This window comes from Peromyscus maniculatus, chromosome 10 (assembly GCF_049852395.1).
Source record: "Peromyscus maniculatus bairdii isolate BWxNUB_F1_BW_parent chromosome 10, HU_Pman_BW_mat_3.1, whole genome shotgun sequence".
NCBI classification, from domain to species: domain Eukaryota; kingdom Metazoa; phylum Chordata; class Mammalia; order Rodentia; family Cricetidae; genus Peromyscus; species Peromyscus maniculatus.
This window is the reverse complement of record NC_134861.1, coordinates 89,974,124-89,998,903: the sequence shown is the minus strand read 5'-3', so window position 1 is coordinate 89,998,903 and position 24,780 is coordinate 89,974,124. Positions and strand designations below refer to the sequence as shown.

General features: G+C 39.1%; 1 protein-coding gene and 1 long non-coding RNA gene across 2 annotated transcripts in view; one reads left to right on the top strand and one right to left on the bottom strand.

Moving 5' to 3' along the window:
* The window catches only part of LOC121820968 (uncharacterized), a 185,681-nt gene that overhangs the window by 113,178 nt on the left and 47,723 nt on the right, over window positions 1-24,780 (bottom strand). The gene's annotated exons all lie outside the window — the stretch shown is intronic.
* Window positions 7,078-12,697, top strand: Gk2 (glycerol kinase 2). Its single transcript, XM_076546687.1, has one exon. The coding sequence runs from the start codon at window positions 10,684-10,686 to the stop codon at window positions 12,517-12,519; it is 1,836 nt and encodes a 611-aa protein (XP_076402802.1). The 5' UTR covers window positions 7,078-10,683; the 3' UTR covers window positions 12,520-12,697.

Sequence of the window (24,780 nt, the reverse complement as noted above, 5' to 3'; positions counted from 1 at the left end):
CAGCCCACAATGTGTTGGGTCCTCCCATGTCGATCACTAATTAAGAAAATGCCCTACAGGCTTGCCTACAGCCCAATCTCATGGAAGCATTTTTTTTTTCAGTCCAGGCTTTCTACTCTCTGATGGCTCTAGCTTGTGTCAAGTTGACATAAAACAAGTCAGCACACACCCCTGAGTTGTGGGTATATGTAAGAAATTAAGCTTAGTAAGCTTGAGGAGCAATCTAGTAAACAACATTCCTCCATAGCTTCTGCATCAGCTCCTGCCTCCAGGTTCCTGCCCTGACTTCCTGACCTCAGTGAAGGACTGTGCTGTGGAACTGTAGGCTGAAATAAATCCTTTCCTCTCCAATTGATTTTGGTCAATGGTGTTCTATCACAGCAATAGAAACGGTAAGACAAGTAATATTTCCTTATTGGATGAAAGAAGAAAACAAGATTAACTGAACTATAAGATGTACAAGTCAGTCATCTTCTCAGGTATCTTATATTCTAATAAGAAAAAAAAAACATGCTAGATGTTAAAAAGGGAATCAATGGTGATTAATGAAGAGATAGCATTAATCTGTCTTAGAAGTTCAGAGAAAGAAATTGGAATTACTGGCAAGATGAAGAACTAGCAGGAGAGGTGGGGGCTGTTGTTCTACCAGCAACAACTCAGAATTGTCTGTGTACTGCAAGCCCATTGTCTCTAATAATGCAACATTATGTCAACCCTGACTGTCATAGCGAAAAGGTCATTTTCAATGCTTTCTGTGAAACCAGGGTTGGCATGCAGCCTACCGGGCACCTGAGTGAAAACCACCTGAAAGACCCACTAGGGTATCACTGAACTCCTGGGCTCTGTGGGTCTATTAGAACATCTGATAAAAAGGGAGAATCTCAGAGCACATAGTGCTCTGAAGTATGTTATTCCTGTCCCCTCAGGCTGACTGGAGTGCCCATCTGCCTTGGTTTTCAACAACTGCAAAGAAGTCCAGCATGCAGGGAATGAAATATCTACTGGGTGAGGGAGATTGTCAATTCTTAAAATGCTTGACAGTTAGTACAATTGCCTCTCAGGATCTGAGGTACTTTTTATGCAACGTGGCAAAAATATTTCCAACACAGGTCCAAGCATTTGGCAACTTCCTATAGAATATATTTTAGCAACATTAACTTTGATGACTTCCTAATTTTATTTACCTTTTTAGATGATTATCACAGACTTTTCATACAGTAGCTGCTTCTTGCCATATATTCCATTTACAAAACAGCAGGACAAAATGTATGTCATAGCATTGAGATTATTGACAATTAATAACAATTTTAAGTAAATATATACTAATTATCTTATAAGTTAAATATATATACTTTTATAAAATGCATGTTACTCTATCAATACAGCAGTGCTTACAATAGTTTGACATTTGACCAGACACTGGTAATTCATTTCACCATTTCAAATTTTGCTGAATCATTTGGTCAATTCATTTTTTCATAAACATTATAGCAAGGTAAGACAACACACACACACACACACACACACACACACACACACACACACACTCATATACATATGTAGCGGGTAGCCATTCCAGCTTTGACCTGGAAGTTCCAACCCCCATTGAGGCTTCGGTAACTGTCACGCCTACAAGGCCAGGCTGAGAGAGGACGCTGAAGACCCGAGATCTGGATGTGCGGGCTCTCTTGGTTCCTGGACCCTGGATGCTGGAGCTAGACTGAGCAGAGTTCTCCAGAGAACACCGCCGGACTGTGCCACACCTTTCCCAGACCCTGTAGCCTATCCCTTCACATTTTTAGGTATAGTAGAAGCGACTTAGATATGGAAAGCACAGGGTTACTACAGGTCAGTGTTTCTCAACATATGGGTCATGACCCCTTTGGGGTCAAACAACCTTTTCATAGGGGATGCATATCAGATATTTACACTATGATTCATAACAGTAGCAAAATTGCAGTCATGATGTGACAAGGAAATAATTTTATGGTTGGGGTCACCACAGCATGCGGAATTGTATTTAAAGGGACACAGCATTAGGAAAGTTGAGGACCACTGCTACAGTGTTTAAATATAACTCTAATTGCAACTCAGTGACAGTTAATAGTGTGGGGTCTTTTCCCAAGTTCATTTTGACCTCCAAAATTTGTGGCTTCTTTATTTAACTGGAATCTGTAGACATCACATGCACAAGAAAAGGTGGAAGGAGTCCTTCCTATCATGTTGCTTTAACACATGTGATCTCTCAGAAATGATGCAAAGGCTTTTAGTAGCAAAGTCATCAGAAAAACACTCTGCAGGAACACTTTCTGCATTAAAGGTCCATTTAAATGCCCATCAAAGGGAGGCAGCAGACACTGAACCTCCCCTAGTAGCACCCTGCCAACTAGGCACCTGTCACAGGGGGCTTGCATTTCCCACATCTTCTGTACAGAGTATCATCAAGTCACTTGTACACTCATGTCTCTGGGTCTCCATCCAGGTAAGGAGTTCTAGAACAACGGGACAGATTCACGTGGAAGGCCACATCACCCAGTCAAAAACAATGGCCTATAGCACAGCTTTAGAATGAAATGCTTCTCTTCTGCACTCCCCTCTCTCTCAAGGAAGCATTTCAAACTTAGATTTTTTTTTTGTTCTCTAAAATATACGTAAATAAATGAGATGGGGGTAGGCAAGAAAGAGCATCTTCCACATTCTGCAATTTCAGAGTAAGTATCCAATGCAACTTGCCTTGATAACTAAATTTATTATTAACTGTGTGTTTCATGATGTTAGTGACAATATGTTAATGTGATTTTTCACGTCCTCCTGCAGTGAACAGATGGCTCCTTTTACTTTACTTTCCACATCAAGTGTGATTATTTCTTGGTGCCAAAAGCCACCTGCCGCTCTTCGGTCTCCGGTCTAATTTTTTATGTTGGTAAAACACAGCAGGACTTGTTATCAGTTGGATGGCATCTTAATAAAAGGAGACATGCCAGCATATTGACATCGTGTTCAAGGGGAAATTTCAGCCCCTTCAAACCCTTAACCCTTTTCCCCACCCCCTTTTCAAAAAATGAGGGATGAAAACAAACAAACAAACAAACAAACAAACAAAATGCAAAGATCCCACCAGTTTCAAGATATGCAATTACAATTGTTGGGCCCAAAGCCAAGATGCTGAATTGGGCTCCCTTTGTTCATAAACCCAAGCACCTCACTCAGGCCTCTGATCTTTCATCCCGTGTAATAATTAGCTGTAACATATTCCGAAGTCAAATGTAAGCAGGAATACATTAACATTGAGATCAGTGTCAGGGCAATTTTCACTGGGAAAACAACATAGAACATGTGTGTGCACACAAGCAGAGACACTCAAAAATTCCAAGATTCAAATATTTAGAGAATTCCTTTTAGATCTGAGAATATTAAACTTATTGGCTTGCCTGTCGTGAATGCTAACCTAGAATGCCAGGGCTTCTAAATGTGAATTGCAGTGACTCCCATGGCCCATACTTAACAGAGAACACGAGTAATAAACCACAGTAGATTGCTTTAAATTTTCCATTCTTCATTAGAACAAAGAGGGAGAGTGTGTGAGGTGATTTGTGGTCCAAGAAGAGGTCTTCCAGGCGATTGGATGGCATGGCTCTCAACAGCTGGTCCAGCACATTTGGGAACAGCATGTAGAAAAATGCATCAGTGTTTTGAAGATTGCCAACTGTGATGATGCGTCAGTTAGGACACAGTATGAAATAGTCAGATGGCCGAGCCACAAACAATGTGAACAAATGCCCTTATCATCCGGCCACACACTTAAATCAACACCAAAAGGAGTCTCAACTTTTAGTAAAATCTAACCTGTCACACTGAGTCCTACTCTTGTGATAAAATCAAGAAGTGGTACAGATACTTGGGTATCTGAAATGGTGGCTAGGAGCCAACAGTTAAAACAGGCAGCTGTTTGTTGTTATTTTTTTTTCCTGAGATTTACAAAATTTATAAAAAGCAAAAGAGAACGCCTTCAGTACAATGACAAGTATCTTAATAAAAAAAATGCTACAGAGCAGATACTTTTAACTCGATTATGCTACACTGAATCTCTCTGACTTTGTGCCTCTCAGTTGCCCAAGAACAAGAAGTTGCATGGAATGAATTTGCATTGATTATGTTTTGTGGCCCCCATAAGCTTATTTTTCCCTGTTTTCCCCTATCTTCCCATCAGCTATAGTTTCCCAGCTGCTATATTATTGAGGCTAATTGTCTTTCAAAGGTCCACGGGTTAAAGTGGTACTATGGGAAGAGAGAGAGATTTAGGAGGTAGAGCCTGGTGGGAGGTGCTTGGGTCATTTGATGACATGATAATGGGAGGTTCCATTATCATAGCCCGGGGGGACAGTTTACTCTGCTATGCATTCATCCACAATTGCTACACAGAAAGCCCGTTAAGAGCACAAGCAATGGATGCACCCAATCACACTGGACTCTCTAAAACTTAGCCAAAATAAATCATTTCTCTTTGAAAGTTAGTTATCTCAGATACTTTGTTACAGAGATGAAATAACAGTATACCAACATTTTATTATGGACATTAGCGAATAAATAAAAAAACTGAAAGAACTTCATCACCACACCACTGTAAGCACCATGTAGATCCCACAACCAACATTTTCTTATTATAACTTCCTTACATCTTTCCATCTACCTATTCTCCTCCTAGTCATTATTCAACCTGTCTTAATATGTTAGATTACAAAACTACTAGCCTACAGTTCATCCAGAAAGCAAAATTTAAATTATCTTGATTTAAGAGATGGAGGTCCTCAGTAATACATGATGGACAGGGCAGGTGGGCAGTTGGAGCACTAACCTTTATACAGAAGTGGTTTGGTTACACATGGTGGTTCGGCTTTTATGCTTGGTCACTGCCCACTCCTATGATGTCTTCAGGAAGAGGCTATCCACACACACTGCCCATCTTCTTCAACCTGGCCTAGTGGCTGTCCATCAACTTCTCCTATATCTATGCCATGGTTTCTGTGATGCTCAGTATACAATTACAGATTGATACTGAGATCTACTGAAGACCATCTTCTTACAGATGGGTGTCACTTTGGGCTCCACTAAGAACAGACTAGTGAGTCCAAAAGCAGCACATTGCCTTGGATGACAGCATTCCAAAAGAGAGCTGTGGGTGTCAGGATGGCTGAGCAATTTAAAACAGATGCCAATGGGATTCACTGAAGATAAAATGCCAGGCACTTTTCCAGAAAGGCCAGGTGCTAAGTTGAAACTGTCTTGTGATGTCCTGAGCTACCAGCAATACCATCCACTCTTCCTGATAATCTCCCAATGGTGAGATGTTTCCCTTGACTGTGTAAAGTCCATATTTTCAGAGTACACAACAGAACACAAGAAAAGCAAGAATTAAAACTACCTCCAAGGGCTTCTACTGGGTTTAATATCTCTACGACCTTTCAAATTAGCAAATCGCCAAAGCCATAGGTAAAGTGCAAGCTCAGCAGTAAAATTAGTACACTAACTTTAGAAGTTATCTTAGAACCGTTTATTTCATCAGACAAACCTGGACAAAGGCTTGATAAGGATGGGAATTTTGTTATCATTTTAAACTTGCTGGAAAGATATTTTTAATTGGGAAACTCAAGACATTATTGATTATTCAGTGTAATACAGGTAAGAACACAGTGATGGGACAGCAAGGTCTTTGTGAAGCCCAGATACCCTTTTGAAAGAGACACTGGTCTCCAGCTGAACTACACTAACCATGCCTGAGCTCATCGCCAGGCTACGATCCCAGATGCCATCTGTCTCAGCTTGTCTCTGATAACCTAATGGAAGTGAATATTTGTGAACCCCACCTGCTCTACTTTTATTAACCTCTTGCTGTGTTCATGGTGAGCCCTTAATACTTCTGCATTTTATAGATAATTTTAATCTGCACAGAAATTTAATTTCCCTTCTCACACTTTTGTGTACAAATTTAAATAATCTTCTCCAACTAGAAGGCCAAGCAGTTTTCCCGAGCCAACAGGAGCTCAAGTTCATTTTCTGAGGCTCAGACAAGGAGAAGCAAATCAAGCATTTTCCTTGCAGAAGTTCCCAGGTCCTAGAAGTTGAGATTTCTTTTATATTACAGTTTTTTTTTTCCTGAAATAATGCCCTCCCTCTGTCTTTTATTGATAAACCTAATAAAGGTAATTAACCAACAAACATATACTTCTAAGGAACTCCCAAAGTGAAACTTCAAATTGCCCTTTTGGTGATAACTGATTGCATATAACCATTTATAATGTATGCTAAACTATTATGTAAAAATAAATACAAATAAATTATCTTGACTTTATTGTAATTGCTTAGCTAAGCAAGGACCATAACCAGTGGTTCCCATTAATTCATTTAACAAATTTTTTGAGTTTGTAGGATTTGAGACAGGCTAAAAATTAAAGATTAAATATAATACCCAGTTCCAAGTCCTCATTGAACATATAATATAGGGGAGTAGATAGGGAAAAAGAAATATTCAAATAAATTGCTCTCTAAAATAGGGTGTATAGTGGAAGATACTTCGTTAAAGACAAGTAAATTTAGTTGGTATGGTTCTAACCTAAAAGCTGTAGTAAGGATGATATTTTCTGTATCACTGTATTATTGCCTACAATAAAACTCATGTATAACACCCCTCAAAACATATTTGTTAAATTACTGAATGAATGGTTGAATTTAAAACTTTATAATGTGGATACTGATAAAGATTTTAAATTCAGAAGGAGTTGTAGCTGAGTGTGCTGTTACCTACTATAATCTGATCGTTTGGGAAGTTTAAACTTTTTAACTTTCTGTTCAGTTGTCTGAAAAGCATTCTTTGTCAGCTTTTGTTAAAGAAACTAAGCCAATTAGTCAATTTTTAAAACTGAATTGTGACATTTATTTGATCACTTAATGGCTATAACTTATCATCAGTGAAATTGTATAAACCATTTCTTTATAATCAGAACAAAAGGCTTTATAGTTAAGTACATAAAGAGAAATTTCTTTTTTCTTTTCTTTTTTAAATATTTATTTGTTATGTATAATAGCCAGAAGAAGATACCAGATCTCATTACAGATCATTGTGAGCCACCATGTGGTTGCTGGGAATTGAACTCAGGACCTCTGGAAGAGCAACCAGTGCTCTTAACCTCTGAGTCATCTCTCCAGCTCCAAGAGAAATTTCTTAAAGGCAGTCTAAAACTTAATAACTAATAGGGATGAGAACATCGTTTGCATATTTTGGTGTGAATAGGAAGAAGGGATATAAAGAAAAATGGATTAAATCATTTTCTTATATATTTATAATTTTGTACCTGAAATGTCTTACTACTGTCAAACACATGGTGAGAAAAATTAATGCAATTTACACACTATATGGCATGAAAATTCAGACAGACATAGTACAATATCTCACAAGTGGCTCTGGTAGACTTTTTTGAAAAGTGAACGGAGACACAATGGAGAAAGTCTGGACATTCCTGATCCTTCCTTACCATCCAAACTGCATTGGAATGCTACCTTTCTTTGTCTCACTTTATAATCACTGAGGGGTTTACTTAAATGGAGAATAAATCCAGTTAAAATAGTGAAATAATAGTACCACAGTTCATTTTGTTATTTTACTATATTGCTCTGTTTGATTTTCATTAGGAATACATCGGTCTTATCTTTAAGCTAAGTCAGATGTAATCTATGCCCTAGTATACAAATTGCTACCATTAACTGATTGTTAAATAAATTTTAACAGGTAACTAAATATTTTTTGTTTTGTGTCTTTGTTTTTAGAGACAGGGTTTCTCTGAGTAGTTCTGGCTGTCCTGGAACTCCCTCTGTAGACCAGGCAGGCCTCAAACTTGGAGATCCACCTGCCTCTGTCTCCCAAGTGCTGAGGATTAAAGATGTGTATCACCACCACTCAGGAAATTAAATATTTTTTTAATCACCAACTTCACAGATAAAAAATTTTAAGTTTCCATTCAGTGGATATTTACTCTGGCCAACATGGAATAAAAGTGAACAAAAATATAAGAGATCATTTATAAAATTCATGACAGTTCTGCATAAAGTGCTAAATGCCAGGGAATGAAAAGTGAGTCTTAAGAGGTGAGAACCAAATGGTGTGGGCACTACTAGCTCACTGTCTTGGTTTGAGCCACAACAGAGGGATGTGTCACCCAGGTGGAGCCCAGTGGAAGGGAATAACAAGGATGCTGAGCTGATCTTTCAGAGACACTAAGGTACTTAGTTCAGAGCACACAGAGGGAAAAAGAGCTGTGTAGGGCAAACATCTGGGGCTCTTCCAGAGAGCACCCAAAGTATTCAGCTGAGTACTGATCAGTGTTCTTTTTGAAGAAATCTCTTGATGCCATGAAAAGATGCACAGGAGAAGGTTAGGAAGAACAGGGCCTGATATCAGTCCAGGACTGGGAGCTAAGACTCCTCCCACAAGCCACAAAACATCATTTGCTTTGGACACTGTGTAGAGTTCACAGAAAAAGAAATGCCTTTACCCCAAGGAGAACAGTCAGTCACAGGCTGAGCAGGGCCCATATTTCTTCTAACAATTTTGCACAGTAAAGCTGGAATGTTACGGACTTGAACTTGTACAGCTCTAAGCAGGGAACCCAAACAGCTGGGAGTTTGTATACACAACAGCTCTGTCACACCCAGAAGATACGGTTGTGTAGTCCCCATCATGCTCTATGATGTTTTCATGCTCCCCCTCTTCTATGGTGTTTTTTAACCTTGGGAGAGACAGGGTGTGATGAACACTCCACAGTCACTTTTTCTCTGTGCAGAGGCCAGTTCTGAATCTCTGTCTTAGCCACTGTACACTGCCCAAAGCATCTCTTCTGATGAGCAACTAGATCTGCACTAGAGAGAGATGAATTCAGAGGGGAGTCTGATACTATGTCCATTTAGAAAAAAAAAAAAGTAGGTTCTTCCTAGAACCTATGGCCTGAGCTATGGCTTCTTGGGCAGGTTTATAGTTCTAAGCATGAGTTACATCCTGGGCGGTGGTCTTTAAAATTCCATTTGAAAACTGTTGCTTCCCCTCATAATGTATACATCACTATTGCTCCAATGTTCATATCTGCCTAAATCTGTCATTATTCTAGCATTCTAAGTTCCCAGCCGGGTTAAGACTTGATAATTTTTCTCCCCCAGCAACTTGTGTAGGACCATCTCATTCTAAGGCACCCAGAGGGAGAAAACTTCCAGGTCATTTCCATCTTGATTTCTTCAGATCCTGGGAACAAGTTGAGTGGAAGGGGTTCATATGGTGTCCCTCCTAACTGAAGAGAAATTGTCAACCGATGGCTACTGGAGAGGAAGAATGAGTTTTCTTTATGAGGATGGTCTAAGATAAGTTGCTTACAGTGTAGTGGATGACCCTACATCCATGAACCTATATAGGCAGGATTAATTTTAGACTCAATGGGTTATTAAAAGAAGATAAAGTCGGAAGAATGATGGTGTGATTGGAGAAGAGTCGGAGTGGAACAAGTGGATATGATCTAAGCATATTGTTTATGTGTATGAAGCAATCAAAGAATAATTAAAATAAAACAGGACAGCTGGGAAGAAGCAACTGTTTCCAGGTGACTTACCGACATCTCAGAACACAACAGGGAGCCAGTGTGCCCAGCAGCCAGGTAAGTAATCCACAGTGCCTGGCATTTAATTAAAAATTATCAGACATGCAAAGAATCATGGAAATACAAGTCACAAGAAGACAATCAATAAATCAAAATTGAACAGAAACTGACACAGGTTTTAGCAGAAAATGAAGTTAAAAGCTATTCTAACCATATTCCACACTTGAAAGAAAAGTTCAGTAGATGTTTTAAAATCCCCAAGATAAACTTCTAGGAATGAAAGCTACACATGAAGTGGAAAAATACAGCAGATGAATTAACTGCAGATCTAGACACTGGAGGGTAGTGGGCTTGAATACAGAGCAATTATAAACTGTAAATTTAAATACAGACAGAAAAGATCTTTTTATAACAAGGAGAATGCCAGAGAACTTGTAAGACAGATTCAACATGAGGTTTGAGACATTAAAGGAGTAAGCACAGCAAAGAAACTATTTGGAGAAATAATAGCCAGAATTTCCCAAACTTGATGGAAGCTGTGAATCTGCAGATAGGTGACACCATGAACACCAAGCACAGAAAGGACAGAAAACTAAACAAAAACAAACAACAAAAACACCATAATGCACACCACAATAAAACTAATGGGAAATACCACACACACACACACACACACACACACACACACACACACACACACACACACACACACTAAACAGCAACGATGAAAACTCTGCAAACAGAGTAAAAGCAAGCAAACTAAAAACAAGAATGACAGAAACACACCTAAAACAGGAAGTGAAGTTATTGGAGTAACTGCTCCATGGTTCTTAAACGGAAGGCATGAGAGAGCAAATTAGAATTCTATACCCAAGACAAATTAGCTTTCAGTATTAAGACAAAATGCTTTTCAGTGTCCCATATATTTGTTCTATAAGAAATGTTAAGGATAATTCACAGGTAGAAAGGGAGAGAAAACAGAAACAGATCCACACATGCAAGAGTGAAGCACATACTAAATATTTTCCTATAAATCCCTGGAAATGACATGGAGAGGCGAGGGGCGGGGCTCGGGCGAGGGACTAACAGGTTAGCGGAAGCTGTTAGGCAGGCAGCTGCGCCTGCGCACTCCAGCGTCTCTGACTGGCTGTTGTGCCTCCTCCAAACTGGCATCACCAGGGAAACGGTCCCTGAGCTGCAGATTCCACTAACCAGGCTCATGGCCGCCTCGAAGCAAACAGCTGTGGGGCCGTTGGTGGGAGCGGTGGTCCAGGGCACCAACTCCACTCGCTTTCTAGTTTTCAACTCGAAAACATCAGAACTTCTTAGCCATCATCGTGTGGAACTGACACAAGAGTATCCACAAGAAGGATGGGTGGAGCAAGACCCCAAGGAAATCCTTCAGTCTGTCTATGAATGCATAGCGAGAGCTTGCGAGAAACTTGCTGGAGTGAACATTGATATCTCCAACATCAAGGCTGTCGGCGTGAGCAACCAGCGGGAAACCACTGTGATCTGGGACAAGTTCACGGGAGAGCCTCTCTACAATGCTGTGGTGTGGCTCGATCTCAGAACCCAGTCTACTGTGGAGAGTCTCAGTAAGAAAATCCCAGGAAATAGCAACTTTGTCAAGTCTAAGACCGGTCTCCCCCTGAGCACTTATTTCAGTGCGGTGAAACTGCGGTGGATGCTCGACAACCTAAGACCCATTCAGAAGGCTGTTGAGGAAGGCAGAGCCCTGTTCGGAACCATCGACTCGTGGCTCATCTGGTGTATGACCGGAGGCGTCAACGGAGGCGTCCATTGCACAGATGTAACAAATGCTAGTAGAACGATGCTTTTCAACATCCACTCTTTGGAGTGGGATAAAGAACTCTGTGACTTTTTTGAAATTCCAATGAACATTCTCCCAAACGTATGCAGTTCTTCTGAGATTTATGGCCTGATGACATCAGGGGCCTTGGAAGGCGTGCCAATATCTGGATGTTTGGGCGACCAATCTGCTGCCTTAGTAGGACAAATGTGTTTCCAGGAAGGTCAAGCCAAAAACACATATGGAACAGGATGTTTCTTACTATGTAATACAGGCCAGAAATGTGTGTTTTCTGAACATGGCCTTCTGACCACAGTGGCTTACAAACTGGGCAAAAAGAAGCCAGCGTGTTACGCATTAGAAGGTTCTGTTGCAATAGCTGGTGCTGTTATTCGCTGGCTAAGAGACAAGTTTGAAATTATAACGACCGCAGACGAAGTTGAAAAACTTGCAAAAGAGGCAGGCACTTCCTATGGCTGCTACTTCGTCCCAGCCTTTTCAGGGTTATATGCACCTTACTGGGAACCCAGTGCAAGAGGGATCATCTGTGGTCTCACTCAGTTCACCAATAAGTGCCATATTGCTTTTGCTACATTAGAAGCTGTTTGCTTCCAAACTCGAGAGATTGTGGATGCCATGAACCGCGATTGTGGAATTCCACTCAGTCACTTGCAGGTAGATGGAGGAATGACCAACAACAAAATTCTTATGCAACTACAGGCAGATATTCTACGCATTCCGATAGTCAAGTCTGTTATGCCTGAAACAACTGCCCTGGGAGCTGCCATGGCAGCTGGAGCTGCAGAAGGGGTAGATGTTTGGAGTCTTGAACCTGAGGATATGTCTGCAGTCCTGATGGAACGGTATGAACCACAAATCCAAGCCACAGAAAGTGAAATTCGTTATTCAACATGGAAGAGAGCGGTGATGAAATCAATGGGTTGGGTTACAGCCAAGGCTCCTGAAAATGGCAACAGTGCTGTCTTCTCTTGTCTGCCCTTGGGTTTTTTTATAGTGACTAGCATGACATTATTAATTGGAGCAAGATATGTCGCAAGTTTTGAAGAGTAATTTCAACCACAGATTCCTTAGAAGTGACAGCTTTTTATAGAATGAATTCTGTCTTTTAGTGTGAGGTCACTATTATAGGTTTATTTTTTATTTATAAACCACTTGCTACAGGACCAATGAGGACCCTACAAATATAACTTAAAATAAAGAGATCACATTAAAAAAAGAATATGTAAAATCTCATGTGTTTTTAACATCAATAGTTAAGGTTGTCATGAAGGGAGAAAGAATCACTTTACTGTTTTTATTTTCTTTTTTCGTATTTATTTAACATATAACATGTACCTCTATCTCCTATGGAGAAGCCCATTTATAAATTCAAAGCACATGGCAGCCAGTAAGTCAGAGGAGGGATGTCTTGACCACTACCGATGCAACTCCTTTGGGTTAAATAGGCATATATGTGTAAGGTAATGTATACATATTATTTACCAAGAAAAAAGTTTCCTAAAATGGTAGTACTTTATCTTAAACATATGTGTCACATCCTAGCATCAAAATTTAAAAAATAGAATATATAATTTATGTTGAAATAATATGATTTCATTACTATTTCTTATGTACTGTACTTTTTATTGACTATCTTAGATCTAAGCAGAAAAATAAAAGGCTGTAGATTACTGCAGTAAGTATTATTTTCCAGAAGGAGATTATTGAAACAATTAGTATCTAAGAATAAAAAGAAAGGTTGCAAAAGAATAAGTGTAAGTGTACGTTTTAAGGTCCCCATGCTTTGTAGTATGATATTTTAAATTATATTTTAAAATACATATTACAAACCATAAAGTAAAAGGAAATTTTTATCAATCACTCAAATATCTAAGTTAGAGCCATAAAATACTCAATTGATCCCCAAAACAGTATAAAACAGTTAAAAAAGAATATATAATAGGTAGGAAAATATTTAAACATAAGCATGCTGAAGAACACATTAACTTTAAATCATCCAATTATTCAAAATCAAAAGCAAGATTATCAAGTTAAGACAAGCCTCAACCATGTATGTTCATCCAGAAAGCATTACACATATACAAAAACAAATATTAAAAGAGGGAGGATTGAAAAAGATACATCATGTTAAAATTAATCAAAAGAAATCTGAAGTGCTTATTCCTGTGCTTAAAGGCAAATTTCAGAACAATGAATGTTACCAATCATAAACCAGATCATTTTACAGTGATAAAGACAAAAAAGTATACTCATCATAGTTCATAAAAATCCTAAATATTTAAACACTTCATGATCAAGCTTCAAAATGTATTAAAGCATAAATGTAGTAGATAGGAAAGAAATAAAATATTGATTGCAGCAAGTGATTTCAACATCATCTCTTCTGTGTCCAATATCACAATAGGACATGCAAATGAGAATTGGAAAGTATAGAATATTTTAATAATTCCATCAGTTTGACTTAGTGGACATTCATAGAACATGCCAACTGACAATGGCTTTTTTTCAAGTGTGAATGAATTATTTGCCATCAAAGACCATGTTGAAACTAACACAATTTGCTTCCAAGTTTGTATAGATTTAAGTATATGTAAATTCACAAAAGAAATATCTTTGAAAAATTCCTAAATGATTGGAAACTATATGAAAAACTTTTAAAAAGAGAGAGGAAGGATTTTTAGTTGAATGAAAATTCATCATATCATTGCCATAACAAGCATTATGCAGCAAAATGAACCAGACCCAGACTCTATACACCTCATTGAACTTGTATTTTATACATTTAGAACAGACATTCTGAAGCTATGTGGTCTGGTTCATGTAAAATTTTAGAGAGTACAAACTAGAAGCTGCAGAGGCAGCTGAGCAGTTAAGAGCATCAGCTGTTCTTCCAGAGGACCTGGGTTCGATTCCCGGCACCCACAATGGCAGCTCACAACCATCTGTAACTCTAGTTCCAGAGGATCTGATGCCTTTTCTGGCCTCGAAGGGAATTAGGCACATATGTGGTTTACAGATATACATGCAGGCCAAACACTTGTTTTAGAAATACACAATAAAATACAGACACTTTTCAGAGTAGCCACAAACTCTTGGACAGTGACAGAAACCAGTGGCAAACCAGTGGCTGTTTTGGAACGGGGAAAAGGGAGGCGTGAGCAAGCAAAGGTAGAGGCCACGATCATAACAGGGCACACAGAAAACTGAATGGTGGCCGACATGTTTGTGACATCAGAGGGAATGATGGTGGCAGGAATGAATACATTTAAAGAGTTGATCAAGTACAGTTTATTAAACAATTATATCTCAAAAACTATTTTTAAAAATTATACTCTGGATAAACATAAGCAAATCTTGCTCAGAGAAACCAATCTTTGCTCTCCTCTCATGTGCACACTGAGGGGTCTTCACCAATTCTGTGACTGACTGGTGTGCAGTATGCTCATTTCTTTCTGTGTGATTAGGCTGGTGAAATATACAAAAGTATCTAGTATTTAAAACTAATTTCTCATTTTATCATAATTTTCCTACCGCAAATGACTTTATGAAGATTTGCAAAGATTTTTTTTATTTTAATTATATATATATATATATATATATATATATATATATATATATATATATATATATAATGTGTGTGTGCATGTGTGTTATCTGTCTGTACATGTGAATACAGTACCTGCAGAGTCCAGAAGATACCCTGGAGCTGGAGTTACCAGCAGTTGTGAACCACTAAACATGGATACTGACAAAAAAAACTCATATGCTCTGGAAAAGCAGTAACTCTTGAATGCTGGATCATTATCCGGCCTATTACAAAATTTTTGGGTTTAATTTTTTTACACTTATTTATCAATTTTTAAAGATTTATTTTATATATGTGTGTGTGCCTGAGTGTATGTATGTGTAGCAGATACATATAGGTGCTGGTGGAAGCCAAAGAAGGCAAAAGATCCCTTGTTACAGGAAGTTGTGAGCTGCCAAATGTGGGTGCTGGGAACAAAACTCAGCTCCTCTCCAAGAGCAGCAAGTATTCTTGTCCACTGAACTGGTCTTCAGCTCCTTCACAAAGATGTTGCATGAGTCAAGGTTCTCTGGAAGAATAGCACTTACAGAATATACGTGTGTGTGTGTGTGTGTGTGTGTGTGTGTGTGTGTGTGTGTGTGTGTGTATTCTGTAATAAATTCCATGTATATATTTAAATGGCTTATAGGATGTAGTACAGCTAGTCTAACTACAGCTGTCTACCAATGGAAAAAATCCAAGAATCCAGTAGTTGTTCAGTCCAGGAGGCTGCATGTCTCAGCTGCTCTTCAGTGTATGCCAGAATCCTGAAGAAGCATGCTCTAAAGCCAGTAAAGGAATGGATTTGCAGTGGAAGCAATCAGGCCAAAAGAGCAAGCTTCCTTCTCCCATGTCCTTTATATAGGCTGCCAGCAGAAGGTATAGCTCATACTAAATGTGGATCTTCCTACCTCAAAAGATCTGCATTAAAGCTGTGTCTTCCCACCTCAAATGATTCAGATTAAAAGTGGGTCTTCCCACTTCAAATGATTTAGTTGAGAAAAAAAATCCCTTACAGGTGTACCCAGCTGCTTGGGTTTCAGTAATTCCAGATATAGTCAAGCTGACAACCAAGAACTGTTATCACAGGTATTAAGAAAAACACCAAGCTTAGCAGTGTCTCAGTCATATTCCTTCCATGAACACCCTTCTGTGATCATCAGCTTTCCTCTTTTTTAAGAAACACCTTTGCCTTTGCATATCTTGTTTCATAATTTATCTTATACGATACTGGCAACTATAGTACTTCACCCTCAAACTATAAAGAAGCTCCTGTGTTTTCTATTATGAAAACAGCTAGTAGGTAATTTCTCTATATGGCCACTAAACAGAACTTCCTGTTTAAACTGTGGTGTGGGAGTCCATGTGCTATGAGACTGTCATCCTTTAATGTGAGGCACATGTGTGTGAGTGAGAAAGGTTGAGCTGAAACAGGAAGTATGAACATAAGTAGCATCTAGATACAATTTCTCAAGGGCACGTTTTGTACACCAAATCAAGTGAGTGCAGACTGCAAAGAGAGGAAATAGATGAGGATGGAGAGAGAGACGGAGACTTGGAGAGGGAAGAGAAACAAAGGAGAGCAAGGAAAGGGAGGGAGCTAAAGGTCTCTAAAGAGAGGCAAGATGCACTATTAAATCTACTTAAAGACAAACACAGTATTTTAATATCATAGGGGAGAGTCATTAAGTAGCTACATAATTTCTGATTTAGCTCTAGGAATGTAAACTATATACACAGGACATAGAGATAAGTATCCCCAACCTGCAACTTGCCTCTGCTCAGAGTCCTGAATTATGTGTCTGTCTGATCTACGATGCTTCTATTATCATAGTTATGGAAGTGCCCATAATGACCTAGGGAAGCTGTTGTACTCACAGATGCCTCAGTGTCTGGGTCTAACTGTTATATTCAGCAATCTCCATTTAGGTAGAACATTATGTACCCACACTATGGCTATTAGATATGGAAATTTTGCTCCTGTGTTTTTTTAAGAACATAGGAACTAATAAGATCTACAGTAATCATTCAGCCAAGTCCAGATACAATATCATCTCAGTCAGTAGCTTACTTTAGCTTGCCGCTGAAATGATGACTCTATACTCTATTCTGATTGTTTCAATCAAAACTTAATAAACTTAATATTTAAATATTCGCTGTAGTTCCTATCAACAATCTTTATTGCCCAATTTACTTGAGCTTTGAAGAAATTATGTGACCCTTGCCCTTTTTGTGTTTAGCATACATCACTGCTCATTAGCATGTCAACTCTCACCAAAGACTTTATTTTAGCAAATAAAAGAGAAAGGAGGCCTTGACAGACCCTTGGGGAGAAAGAAGTGGACGGCAGTAAGACTGTGTTAATTATCTTGTTTCAAGCCATCTGAAATTCAGCTCAGTGTGAACAATCCACAAATCTCTTATATTTAGTTATGAAAGTATATTTTTCAAATAACAGAAAAGCCAAACTCTGAAATGTTTATAAAGCCAAAATTAGTAAGAAGACATTATGTCTCTATTAGTAACTCCAAAGAAAATGGGGCAAAATCCAGGAGAAAGAACCATTCTAGAGACTGCAAATAAGGACAATTCTGGTTTGTCTACAGAGCTTTTCCTCTGAACTGCAGAAGGCCGTGTATGCAGCTGCCCTTCCACATTTCCACACCTGTGCAGCCTGGGCAGTGAGATCAGAGCAGGAGATGGAGAGAGCCCCTGAAGGATGCTGTAGATGCTTGTCTCTCTTCTGTCTTGTTCTCACATCATCAATAAGGTTTGTCTGGTCTTGAATGTATTTCACTGAAACAACTAACTGACCACTTCTTCCCAGTTATCTTTCCAGTGGGCCACAGTTCCCACCATCGGTACTGTTTTCTGTTTTTCTATTAAGAACATTGAGCAAAATGAACAAGAAAATCATCTTCTTGATCCAAAATGGGTATGGTTCTAGAATCATGGAAAGAATTATAGTAGTCTCAAAACTAGTATTCTCAAAGAAAACCCCAAGAAGTGGCTAGAACTGGGTAGGGCTGGAGCCCAACATCATCTACAAATAAAAGTAAATAGACAATGGAATCACTATTTCATAAATATATATTGGAAAAATAGTCAAAATATAGTTTTAATTTTTTTTACATTGTCTCAGACAATACTGTGATACATTTTACAAGATGAGGGCAAAGGCAATAATAAACACATCTGTGAGATTTATTGTGAAATTTAAAATTTCATCTTGGCAAATGAGCAATTTAGAGGATGCATACATAGATACATACATACATACATACAGTTTTATTACAAATTATTCCAGGCACACTCTAGAAGATTCTGAATTATAATAAAATAATCCTTTATTTAATAATGATTTTCAATTTCTAAAAAGAAAATGCTTACAGATTTTTTGAGAAGTTGTTTCCTTAGTCACAAAACATAAATCTGGGAAAGAACTGCTGAAGACAAAATTCTTCTCTACACAGAATGCTTGCTACTCATTTTCACAACATGGAGACACCCAGGAAATTCTTTTAACTTCTGTCCTATGAATCCTGTGCATCCCCATCCTCCTCTCCCCTGATCCTGAACATCCCCACCCTCCTCTCCCCTGATCCTGTGCATCCCCACCCTCCTCTCCCCTGATCCTGAACATCCACACCCTCCTCTCCCCTGATCCTGAACATCCCCACCCTCCTCTCCCCTGATCCTGAACATCCCCACCCTCCTCTCCCCTGATCCTGTGCATCCCCACCCTCCTCTCCCCTGATCCTGTGCATCCCCACCCTCCTCTCCCCTGATCCTGAACATCCCCACCCTCCTCTCCCCTGATCCTGTGCATCCCCACCCTCCTCTCCCCTGATCCTATACATCCCCACCCTCCTCTCCCCTGATCCTGAACATCCCCACCCTCCTCTCCCCTGATCCTGTGTATCCCCACCCTCCTCTCCCCTGATCCTGTGCATCCTCACCCTCCTCTCCCCTGATCCTGTGCATCCCCACCCTCCTCTCCCCTGATCCTGAACATCCACACCCTCCTCTCCCCTGATCCTGTGCATCCCCACCCTCCTCTCCCCTGATCCTGTGCATCCCCACCCTCCTCTCCCCTGATCCTGAACATCCTCACCCTCCTCTCCCCTGATCCTGTACGTCCCCACCATCCTCTTACCCTTCCTCCCCTTGTTCCTTGATTCTTACACCATCTCCCTTTTTTAATCTCCTATTTTTCTTTTCCCTGAAACAAAATCCACTGGGTCATATCGTAACTACTTGTATTCATAAACATCAAAAGGATGGCAGCCCGTTTAGTATCCTGCAGATGAACATGCACTAGAAAGTGGCACTGGCGACTGGGCGCTTGCTGCCCACTGGGCACCAAGCAGCGCTGTGCTAAAGCTCCAGCATGCTGCTCCATAGAGAAGAACGGCATTCATTACAGTTGTATCAAAACCAAATCATGTACCAACTGTTTGTCTCTGGGAGTATTTGGACAATCATTTATCTAGCTTTCATTCATCCCGTCACAGCCTCTACCCTTCAGTTCTAACCAATGTCCATTTCCCCCCCTTGTCTGTGTATGCATTCTCCTCTCCTTTCTGTCTTAGTTTCATTTTCTCATACCAGCCCAAAGGATGTTATGAAAATGAATCAATGCCTATGTAAAGAGGAACATGGAGAAAACATATTTTATAAAACTTCCCTGCAGCCTTTGATGATGTTTTGTTTCTGACATGTGATTGATAGCCATCACTAGAGAACTAGAGTTATGAACTCTTCATTTGCCAAGGACCTAAAAACGTACTCTTAATGAATTTCAACTAAAACTTACAGGCCATATATGGGAACTCAGGGTTCAAAGAAAGTTATATAACCCATGTTCTCAGAGCTGGTTTGTGTCTGGAAGCACTGTGACCCAAGGAACTTTCCAAATTTTCTTTGAAAATTTCAATTTTCTAAATAATATCTTATTAATTCTTTAAGAATATCATATAATTTATTTTGATCATATGCTTCTCTCCCTAACTCCTCTCATAGGCATACTCTACAGCCTCCTTGCCTACCCACCCACTCTTCTTTTTTCTTGCCCCATCTGATCTAGTTTGTGTGCCCAATAACTCTTGGGAGTGTGGTCTTCCCTGGAGTGTTTCATCCTACCAGGAGACCTGTCATAAAGGAAAGCTGACTTTCCCTCTCCCAGTACTAGAATTCTGCTAAAATGTACATAATAGTAAAAAGACTTTTAATGACTTACAGCTATGTTATCTCCAAACCCTCACCAGAGGAGTCTCTTCTTGCAATAGATGGCATCTAACACAGAGAATCTTAATTGATTAATGTGCACAGAGTAAAATTTCAAACTTAAGTATACAAAACACCACTAGCTTCCTCGATGTTGGAATTTACGATGATTGAGAAATAAAGCTGCAATTGCATAGTTTTCTATCCAGCATTCACCAATGTCCTAAGGAAATGGCAATTCACAGCCTCCCATTTCACACTTCATTCACACTCATAATGCAGAGGTATCCTGCCCCCATCTACTGCCCAGATACACTCTAACTTTTTATGCTAACCATCTCTCTAGTTTATCCTCTGCATTCCCAGTGTGCCTTACCTCATTTTAACTTTCCCCAGCACCTCAGCAATGAAATGGAAATGGTGGCTAAGTACAGCATTCCACCAAAGAGTGTCTGGCTTCCCATCTCTAGACAGAACCTTTTATGTTTGTTAGCAAATGGAAGCAGTTCCAAAAGGAAGACTAGAATTCAAGTTACTCCTCTCCCCAATGGATTTTAGTAGTCTAGACTTTGTTCTTTGTGTGGTCTTAAGAATTTCATGTCCCATGGGGTCAAAGCAACAAATAGCTGATCACAGGTATCCTCTGTGTCCATGGCACTGCCTTATTTGATGGCCGAAGGCAGGACACTGGCACTGTCTTGCTGGTTCTGCCTGGTTCTGAAAATGGAAGTCTGGCTATTTTACCCTACAGCTTTAGGAGAAGAAAACAATAACGTAACAAGCATGGTGTTAAGGTCAGCCTTCAAACTGGGTCTGCATTCACTGACAATGACCCTCCCATCATCAAACCCCCAGCCTCTCCTACATCTTGTAGGAATGTCAAGCAGCCAGGGTTAGAGCCCTGAAGTCTGCTCTTGCTGTATTCTCTACAGTAGCGTGAAGAGAATTTAATTTCACTTTATGAAGGCCATGTTCTCCTCCATATCTAGAGGGGGACGAAATGGAATTACATGATGCAATGATGTGTACGTGTGATTTCAGCATTTGGGAAGTGGAGAATAAAAAGTTTGAGATCATCCTTGCCTGAACAGAGACTTCCAAAACAGTGTAGGCTGTTAAGGTCTGGCCTCAAAAATCCCAAAAAAGACAGAATAGATTCTTCAGTGAGTTTAAATCTGGAAAGCTTGATATCAACTGTATTTTAGAAGTCAATTGTTGCACTATAAAATTTCAAAATTCTTCTAAATGTCCAGTTATTTCAATCAAATTATTTCTAGAATATGAAAACATGGGTTTTTTTTATCTTTGCATTGCATTTGGCGATCAAGAAATTGCATTCACACACTCATTTCTTTACCAGCACTGTTTTCAAATATTGCTGCATTATGATTAAGCTTCCCAGGTCCAGTGCAAAACCATAGACAACCAGAAGAGAGTAATTAGACTATGAAAATTTAAGACTTTAGTCCTTCAAAGGATGATGACAAGAGAGTAAAAAGTTAATGCTTCCAACAAAAGAGTTTGTAAGGAATTAACTTTCAAAATAGAAGCAAGTATCAGTCAGTAACAAAAAACAAAAAGAAAATGGAAAATAAGTGAAGAATGTTAATAGACACTTCTCCAAAGAAGATACAATCAATGGTAAATAAGCACATGATAGTATTTTTCTTGTTCCCATAGGGAACTACAGATAAGAATATGGTTAAAATGTCTGTTATAAAAAAACAAACAATATTGAAAATAAGAGCTGGGGAGGGTGTGGAAAATTGGGGACCCTTGTGCAATTGTTGATGGGAATGTAAAATGATACATCTGCTATGGAAGACAGAACGGCAAGTCCTCAAAACTTAAATTTAGAATTGCCATATGAGCCAGCAATGGTACTGCTAGCTACATTCCAAAATGAATTGGAAGCATGGGCTAAAACAGATATGTGTACGCTAATGTTCACAGCAGCATTACACACAGTAGTCAAAATTGGAAACAAGCCAAGTGTCCATCAACAGATACATGGATACACAAAACATGGTGTACACATGCCGCCTGAAAAAAGGTGGAGTTCTGCTACAGCATGGATGATCTTCATGAGCAATATTCTAGTGAAATATGTCATGCACAAAAGCAGCCACTGTATGATTTGACTCACACAAGGTAGCTGGAAGAATCAAATTCATAGAAAGTATAGAATAGTATTACCAAGACTGTGGAAAGGGGTAACAGGAGTCAAGTTTAAGATATAAACAGTTCTAGAAATGAATGGTAATGACAGTTACACAACATGAAGGTGCACAATGCCACTGAGTTGTTACTATAAGACTGCTTAGGTTGTACATGTTCTGTCACAGCAAACAAGTCTGCCCTGTGGATATCCACCACCCTGAGCTAGTACAACTACATCTAATACTGCATCATACAACATACTTTTCATCTAACATACAACCATTAGCATATATGTTCGCTATTAACCCTAACACTGTTAGCCCTTCTCCAAATCCACATATCTCACGTGTCTTCTAGTTGTTTGTTTTGTTTATTTTTTATTTTTAGAAGACCCCAATTGATAGTATTCAGAGTCACTTGGTTTTCAACACAATTTAGAGATTCCTAAAATACACACCAATATTTTTATAACTTTAACAACTTTAAAATCCAGTGATCAAGAGTCTAAAGTTGTCTCAGTACTCCCATGTGACATCAGTGTATTGTAGAAACAGGAAGTGATGGATGATTATGAACAATTCAAGAACAAAAGAGAGATACTGAAAGATACACGGCAAGAGTCTCCTTAGAAAGCCCCCAAACAGTCTTAATGTAGATTTTTATCTTGCTTCTAAGAGAACAAATAACAATATAAGAATATGCATTTTTTATGCTGAATACACCCTTGATAACCAGGTTATTTATCATTAAATGTGACATATTATCTATAAAGCAATGCTACCAAGTTTTTGTATTCTATGACTAAACAATTAAAATCATATTCATTTTAATCTTTAGAATCTTCGATAATCTAAAAAGATTTTTTTTAAACCACCGAGATAGATGCTTTTCTCACTAGCCCCTGTCTGTCCTCTTTGTCACATCTCTGTTAGAAAAAATGGGCATGACCCCAAGTGTGGCTCTGAAATCATTGCACTGTAAAGATATCCATCTGCTCTTTCATTGTCTTTCTTCCATATCTCCCTGGGCTTGGGACTTCCAGACACATTTCTGTTACTGCCACTGCTACAGAGCCAAGAACTCCTTGGACAAACAAACTGCATTACAAGCTATTGCCTTATGTGTGCTCTAAAGACTTGTCCTTGCCTGGATCCAGAACTTTTACTGTAGAGAGAGTGTGGAATGTTCACCAGGAAGTAAAATGTACCTGGTATTGGATTTGGTACCAAAACAGCTTTTTAAAAGATGCATATCAGGTAATATAAAACTAAGTTCATCAAATTTTTAATGAATATGGCATTTAAAACCCTCCCATACCTAATGTGGTGATACTTCAGAAATTGTTATTTTTCATGAATGTTTTAAACAGCTTTAACCTCATATTTTCTACTTGATATAAAATTGAGGACAAACAGTATATATGATACATGAAAAGACATTATTTTGTTTATTCTTTTCTAGGGTATAGTTGCAGGGACAGTTCATAGAGTAACAGCATCCCTGTTGAGATGAAGTGTATTTTCTTTCCCAATGAGTAGACACTCCACAAAGGATTCTGGATCAATTACTTCTGAGTTTCTAGCTCTTAAAAGCAAATGTCTGGAGAGAGAGAGAGAGAGAGAGAGAGAGAGAGATTTGTGTGTGTGGTTTTTCCATTTAACTATGTGTAGATATATACATGTGAGTACAGCTACTTGAACTTGAGAAGGTAGAAGAGGGCATTAGCTTCCCTAAAGCTGGAGTTATAGGTGATTGGACTTGCTAGATCTGAGTGCTGAGAACTGAACTCGGGTCCTGTGTAAAAGCCATAGATGCACTTAATTACTGAACCACCCCTCCAACCCCCAGAAGAGTATTCCTTGATATCATCTATTTTCAAAACCAGGAAATTATGCAGGTTTTCCAATTAACCAGATGTCTATAGAACAGACAAGTGAAATAGCAGTTGTGAAGGTTAGATTGTGTCAACTTCACACAAACTAAAGTCTCTTGAAAAGAGGAATCTTCAATCAAGGAATTGACTACATCACATTGGCCTGTGGACTTATCTGTGGGTTATTTTCTTGGCTGCTGATTGATGTGGAAGGGCCCATCTTACTGTGGGCACTGACCTCTGGGAGCGTGGTCCTGGGTTTTATAGGAAAGAAAGCTGAGCAAGCCATGGAAAGGCAGCATAGTCTCTGCTTTAGTTCCCTCTTCTGGGTTCCCGCCTTGGCTTCCCTCAGTGATGGACTGTAACCTGGAAGCCAAATCAACCTTTTCCTCTCCTAGTTACTTTTGGTCATGGTATTTTATCGAAGAAACAGACAGTAAACTAAGACAGTGTTGTATCCTGAAATACATTTATGCAAGAATCACAA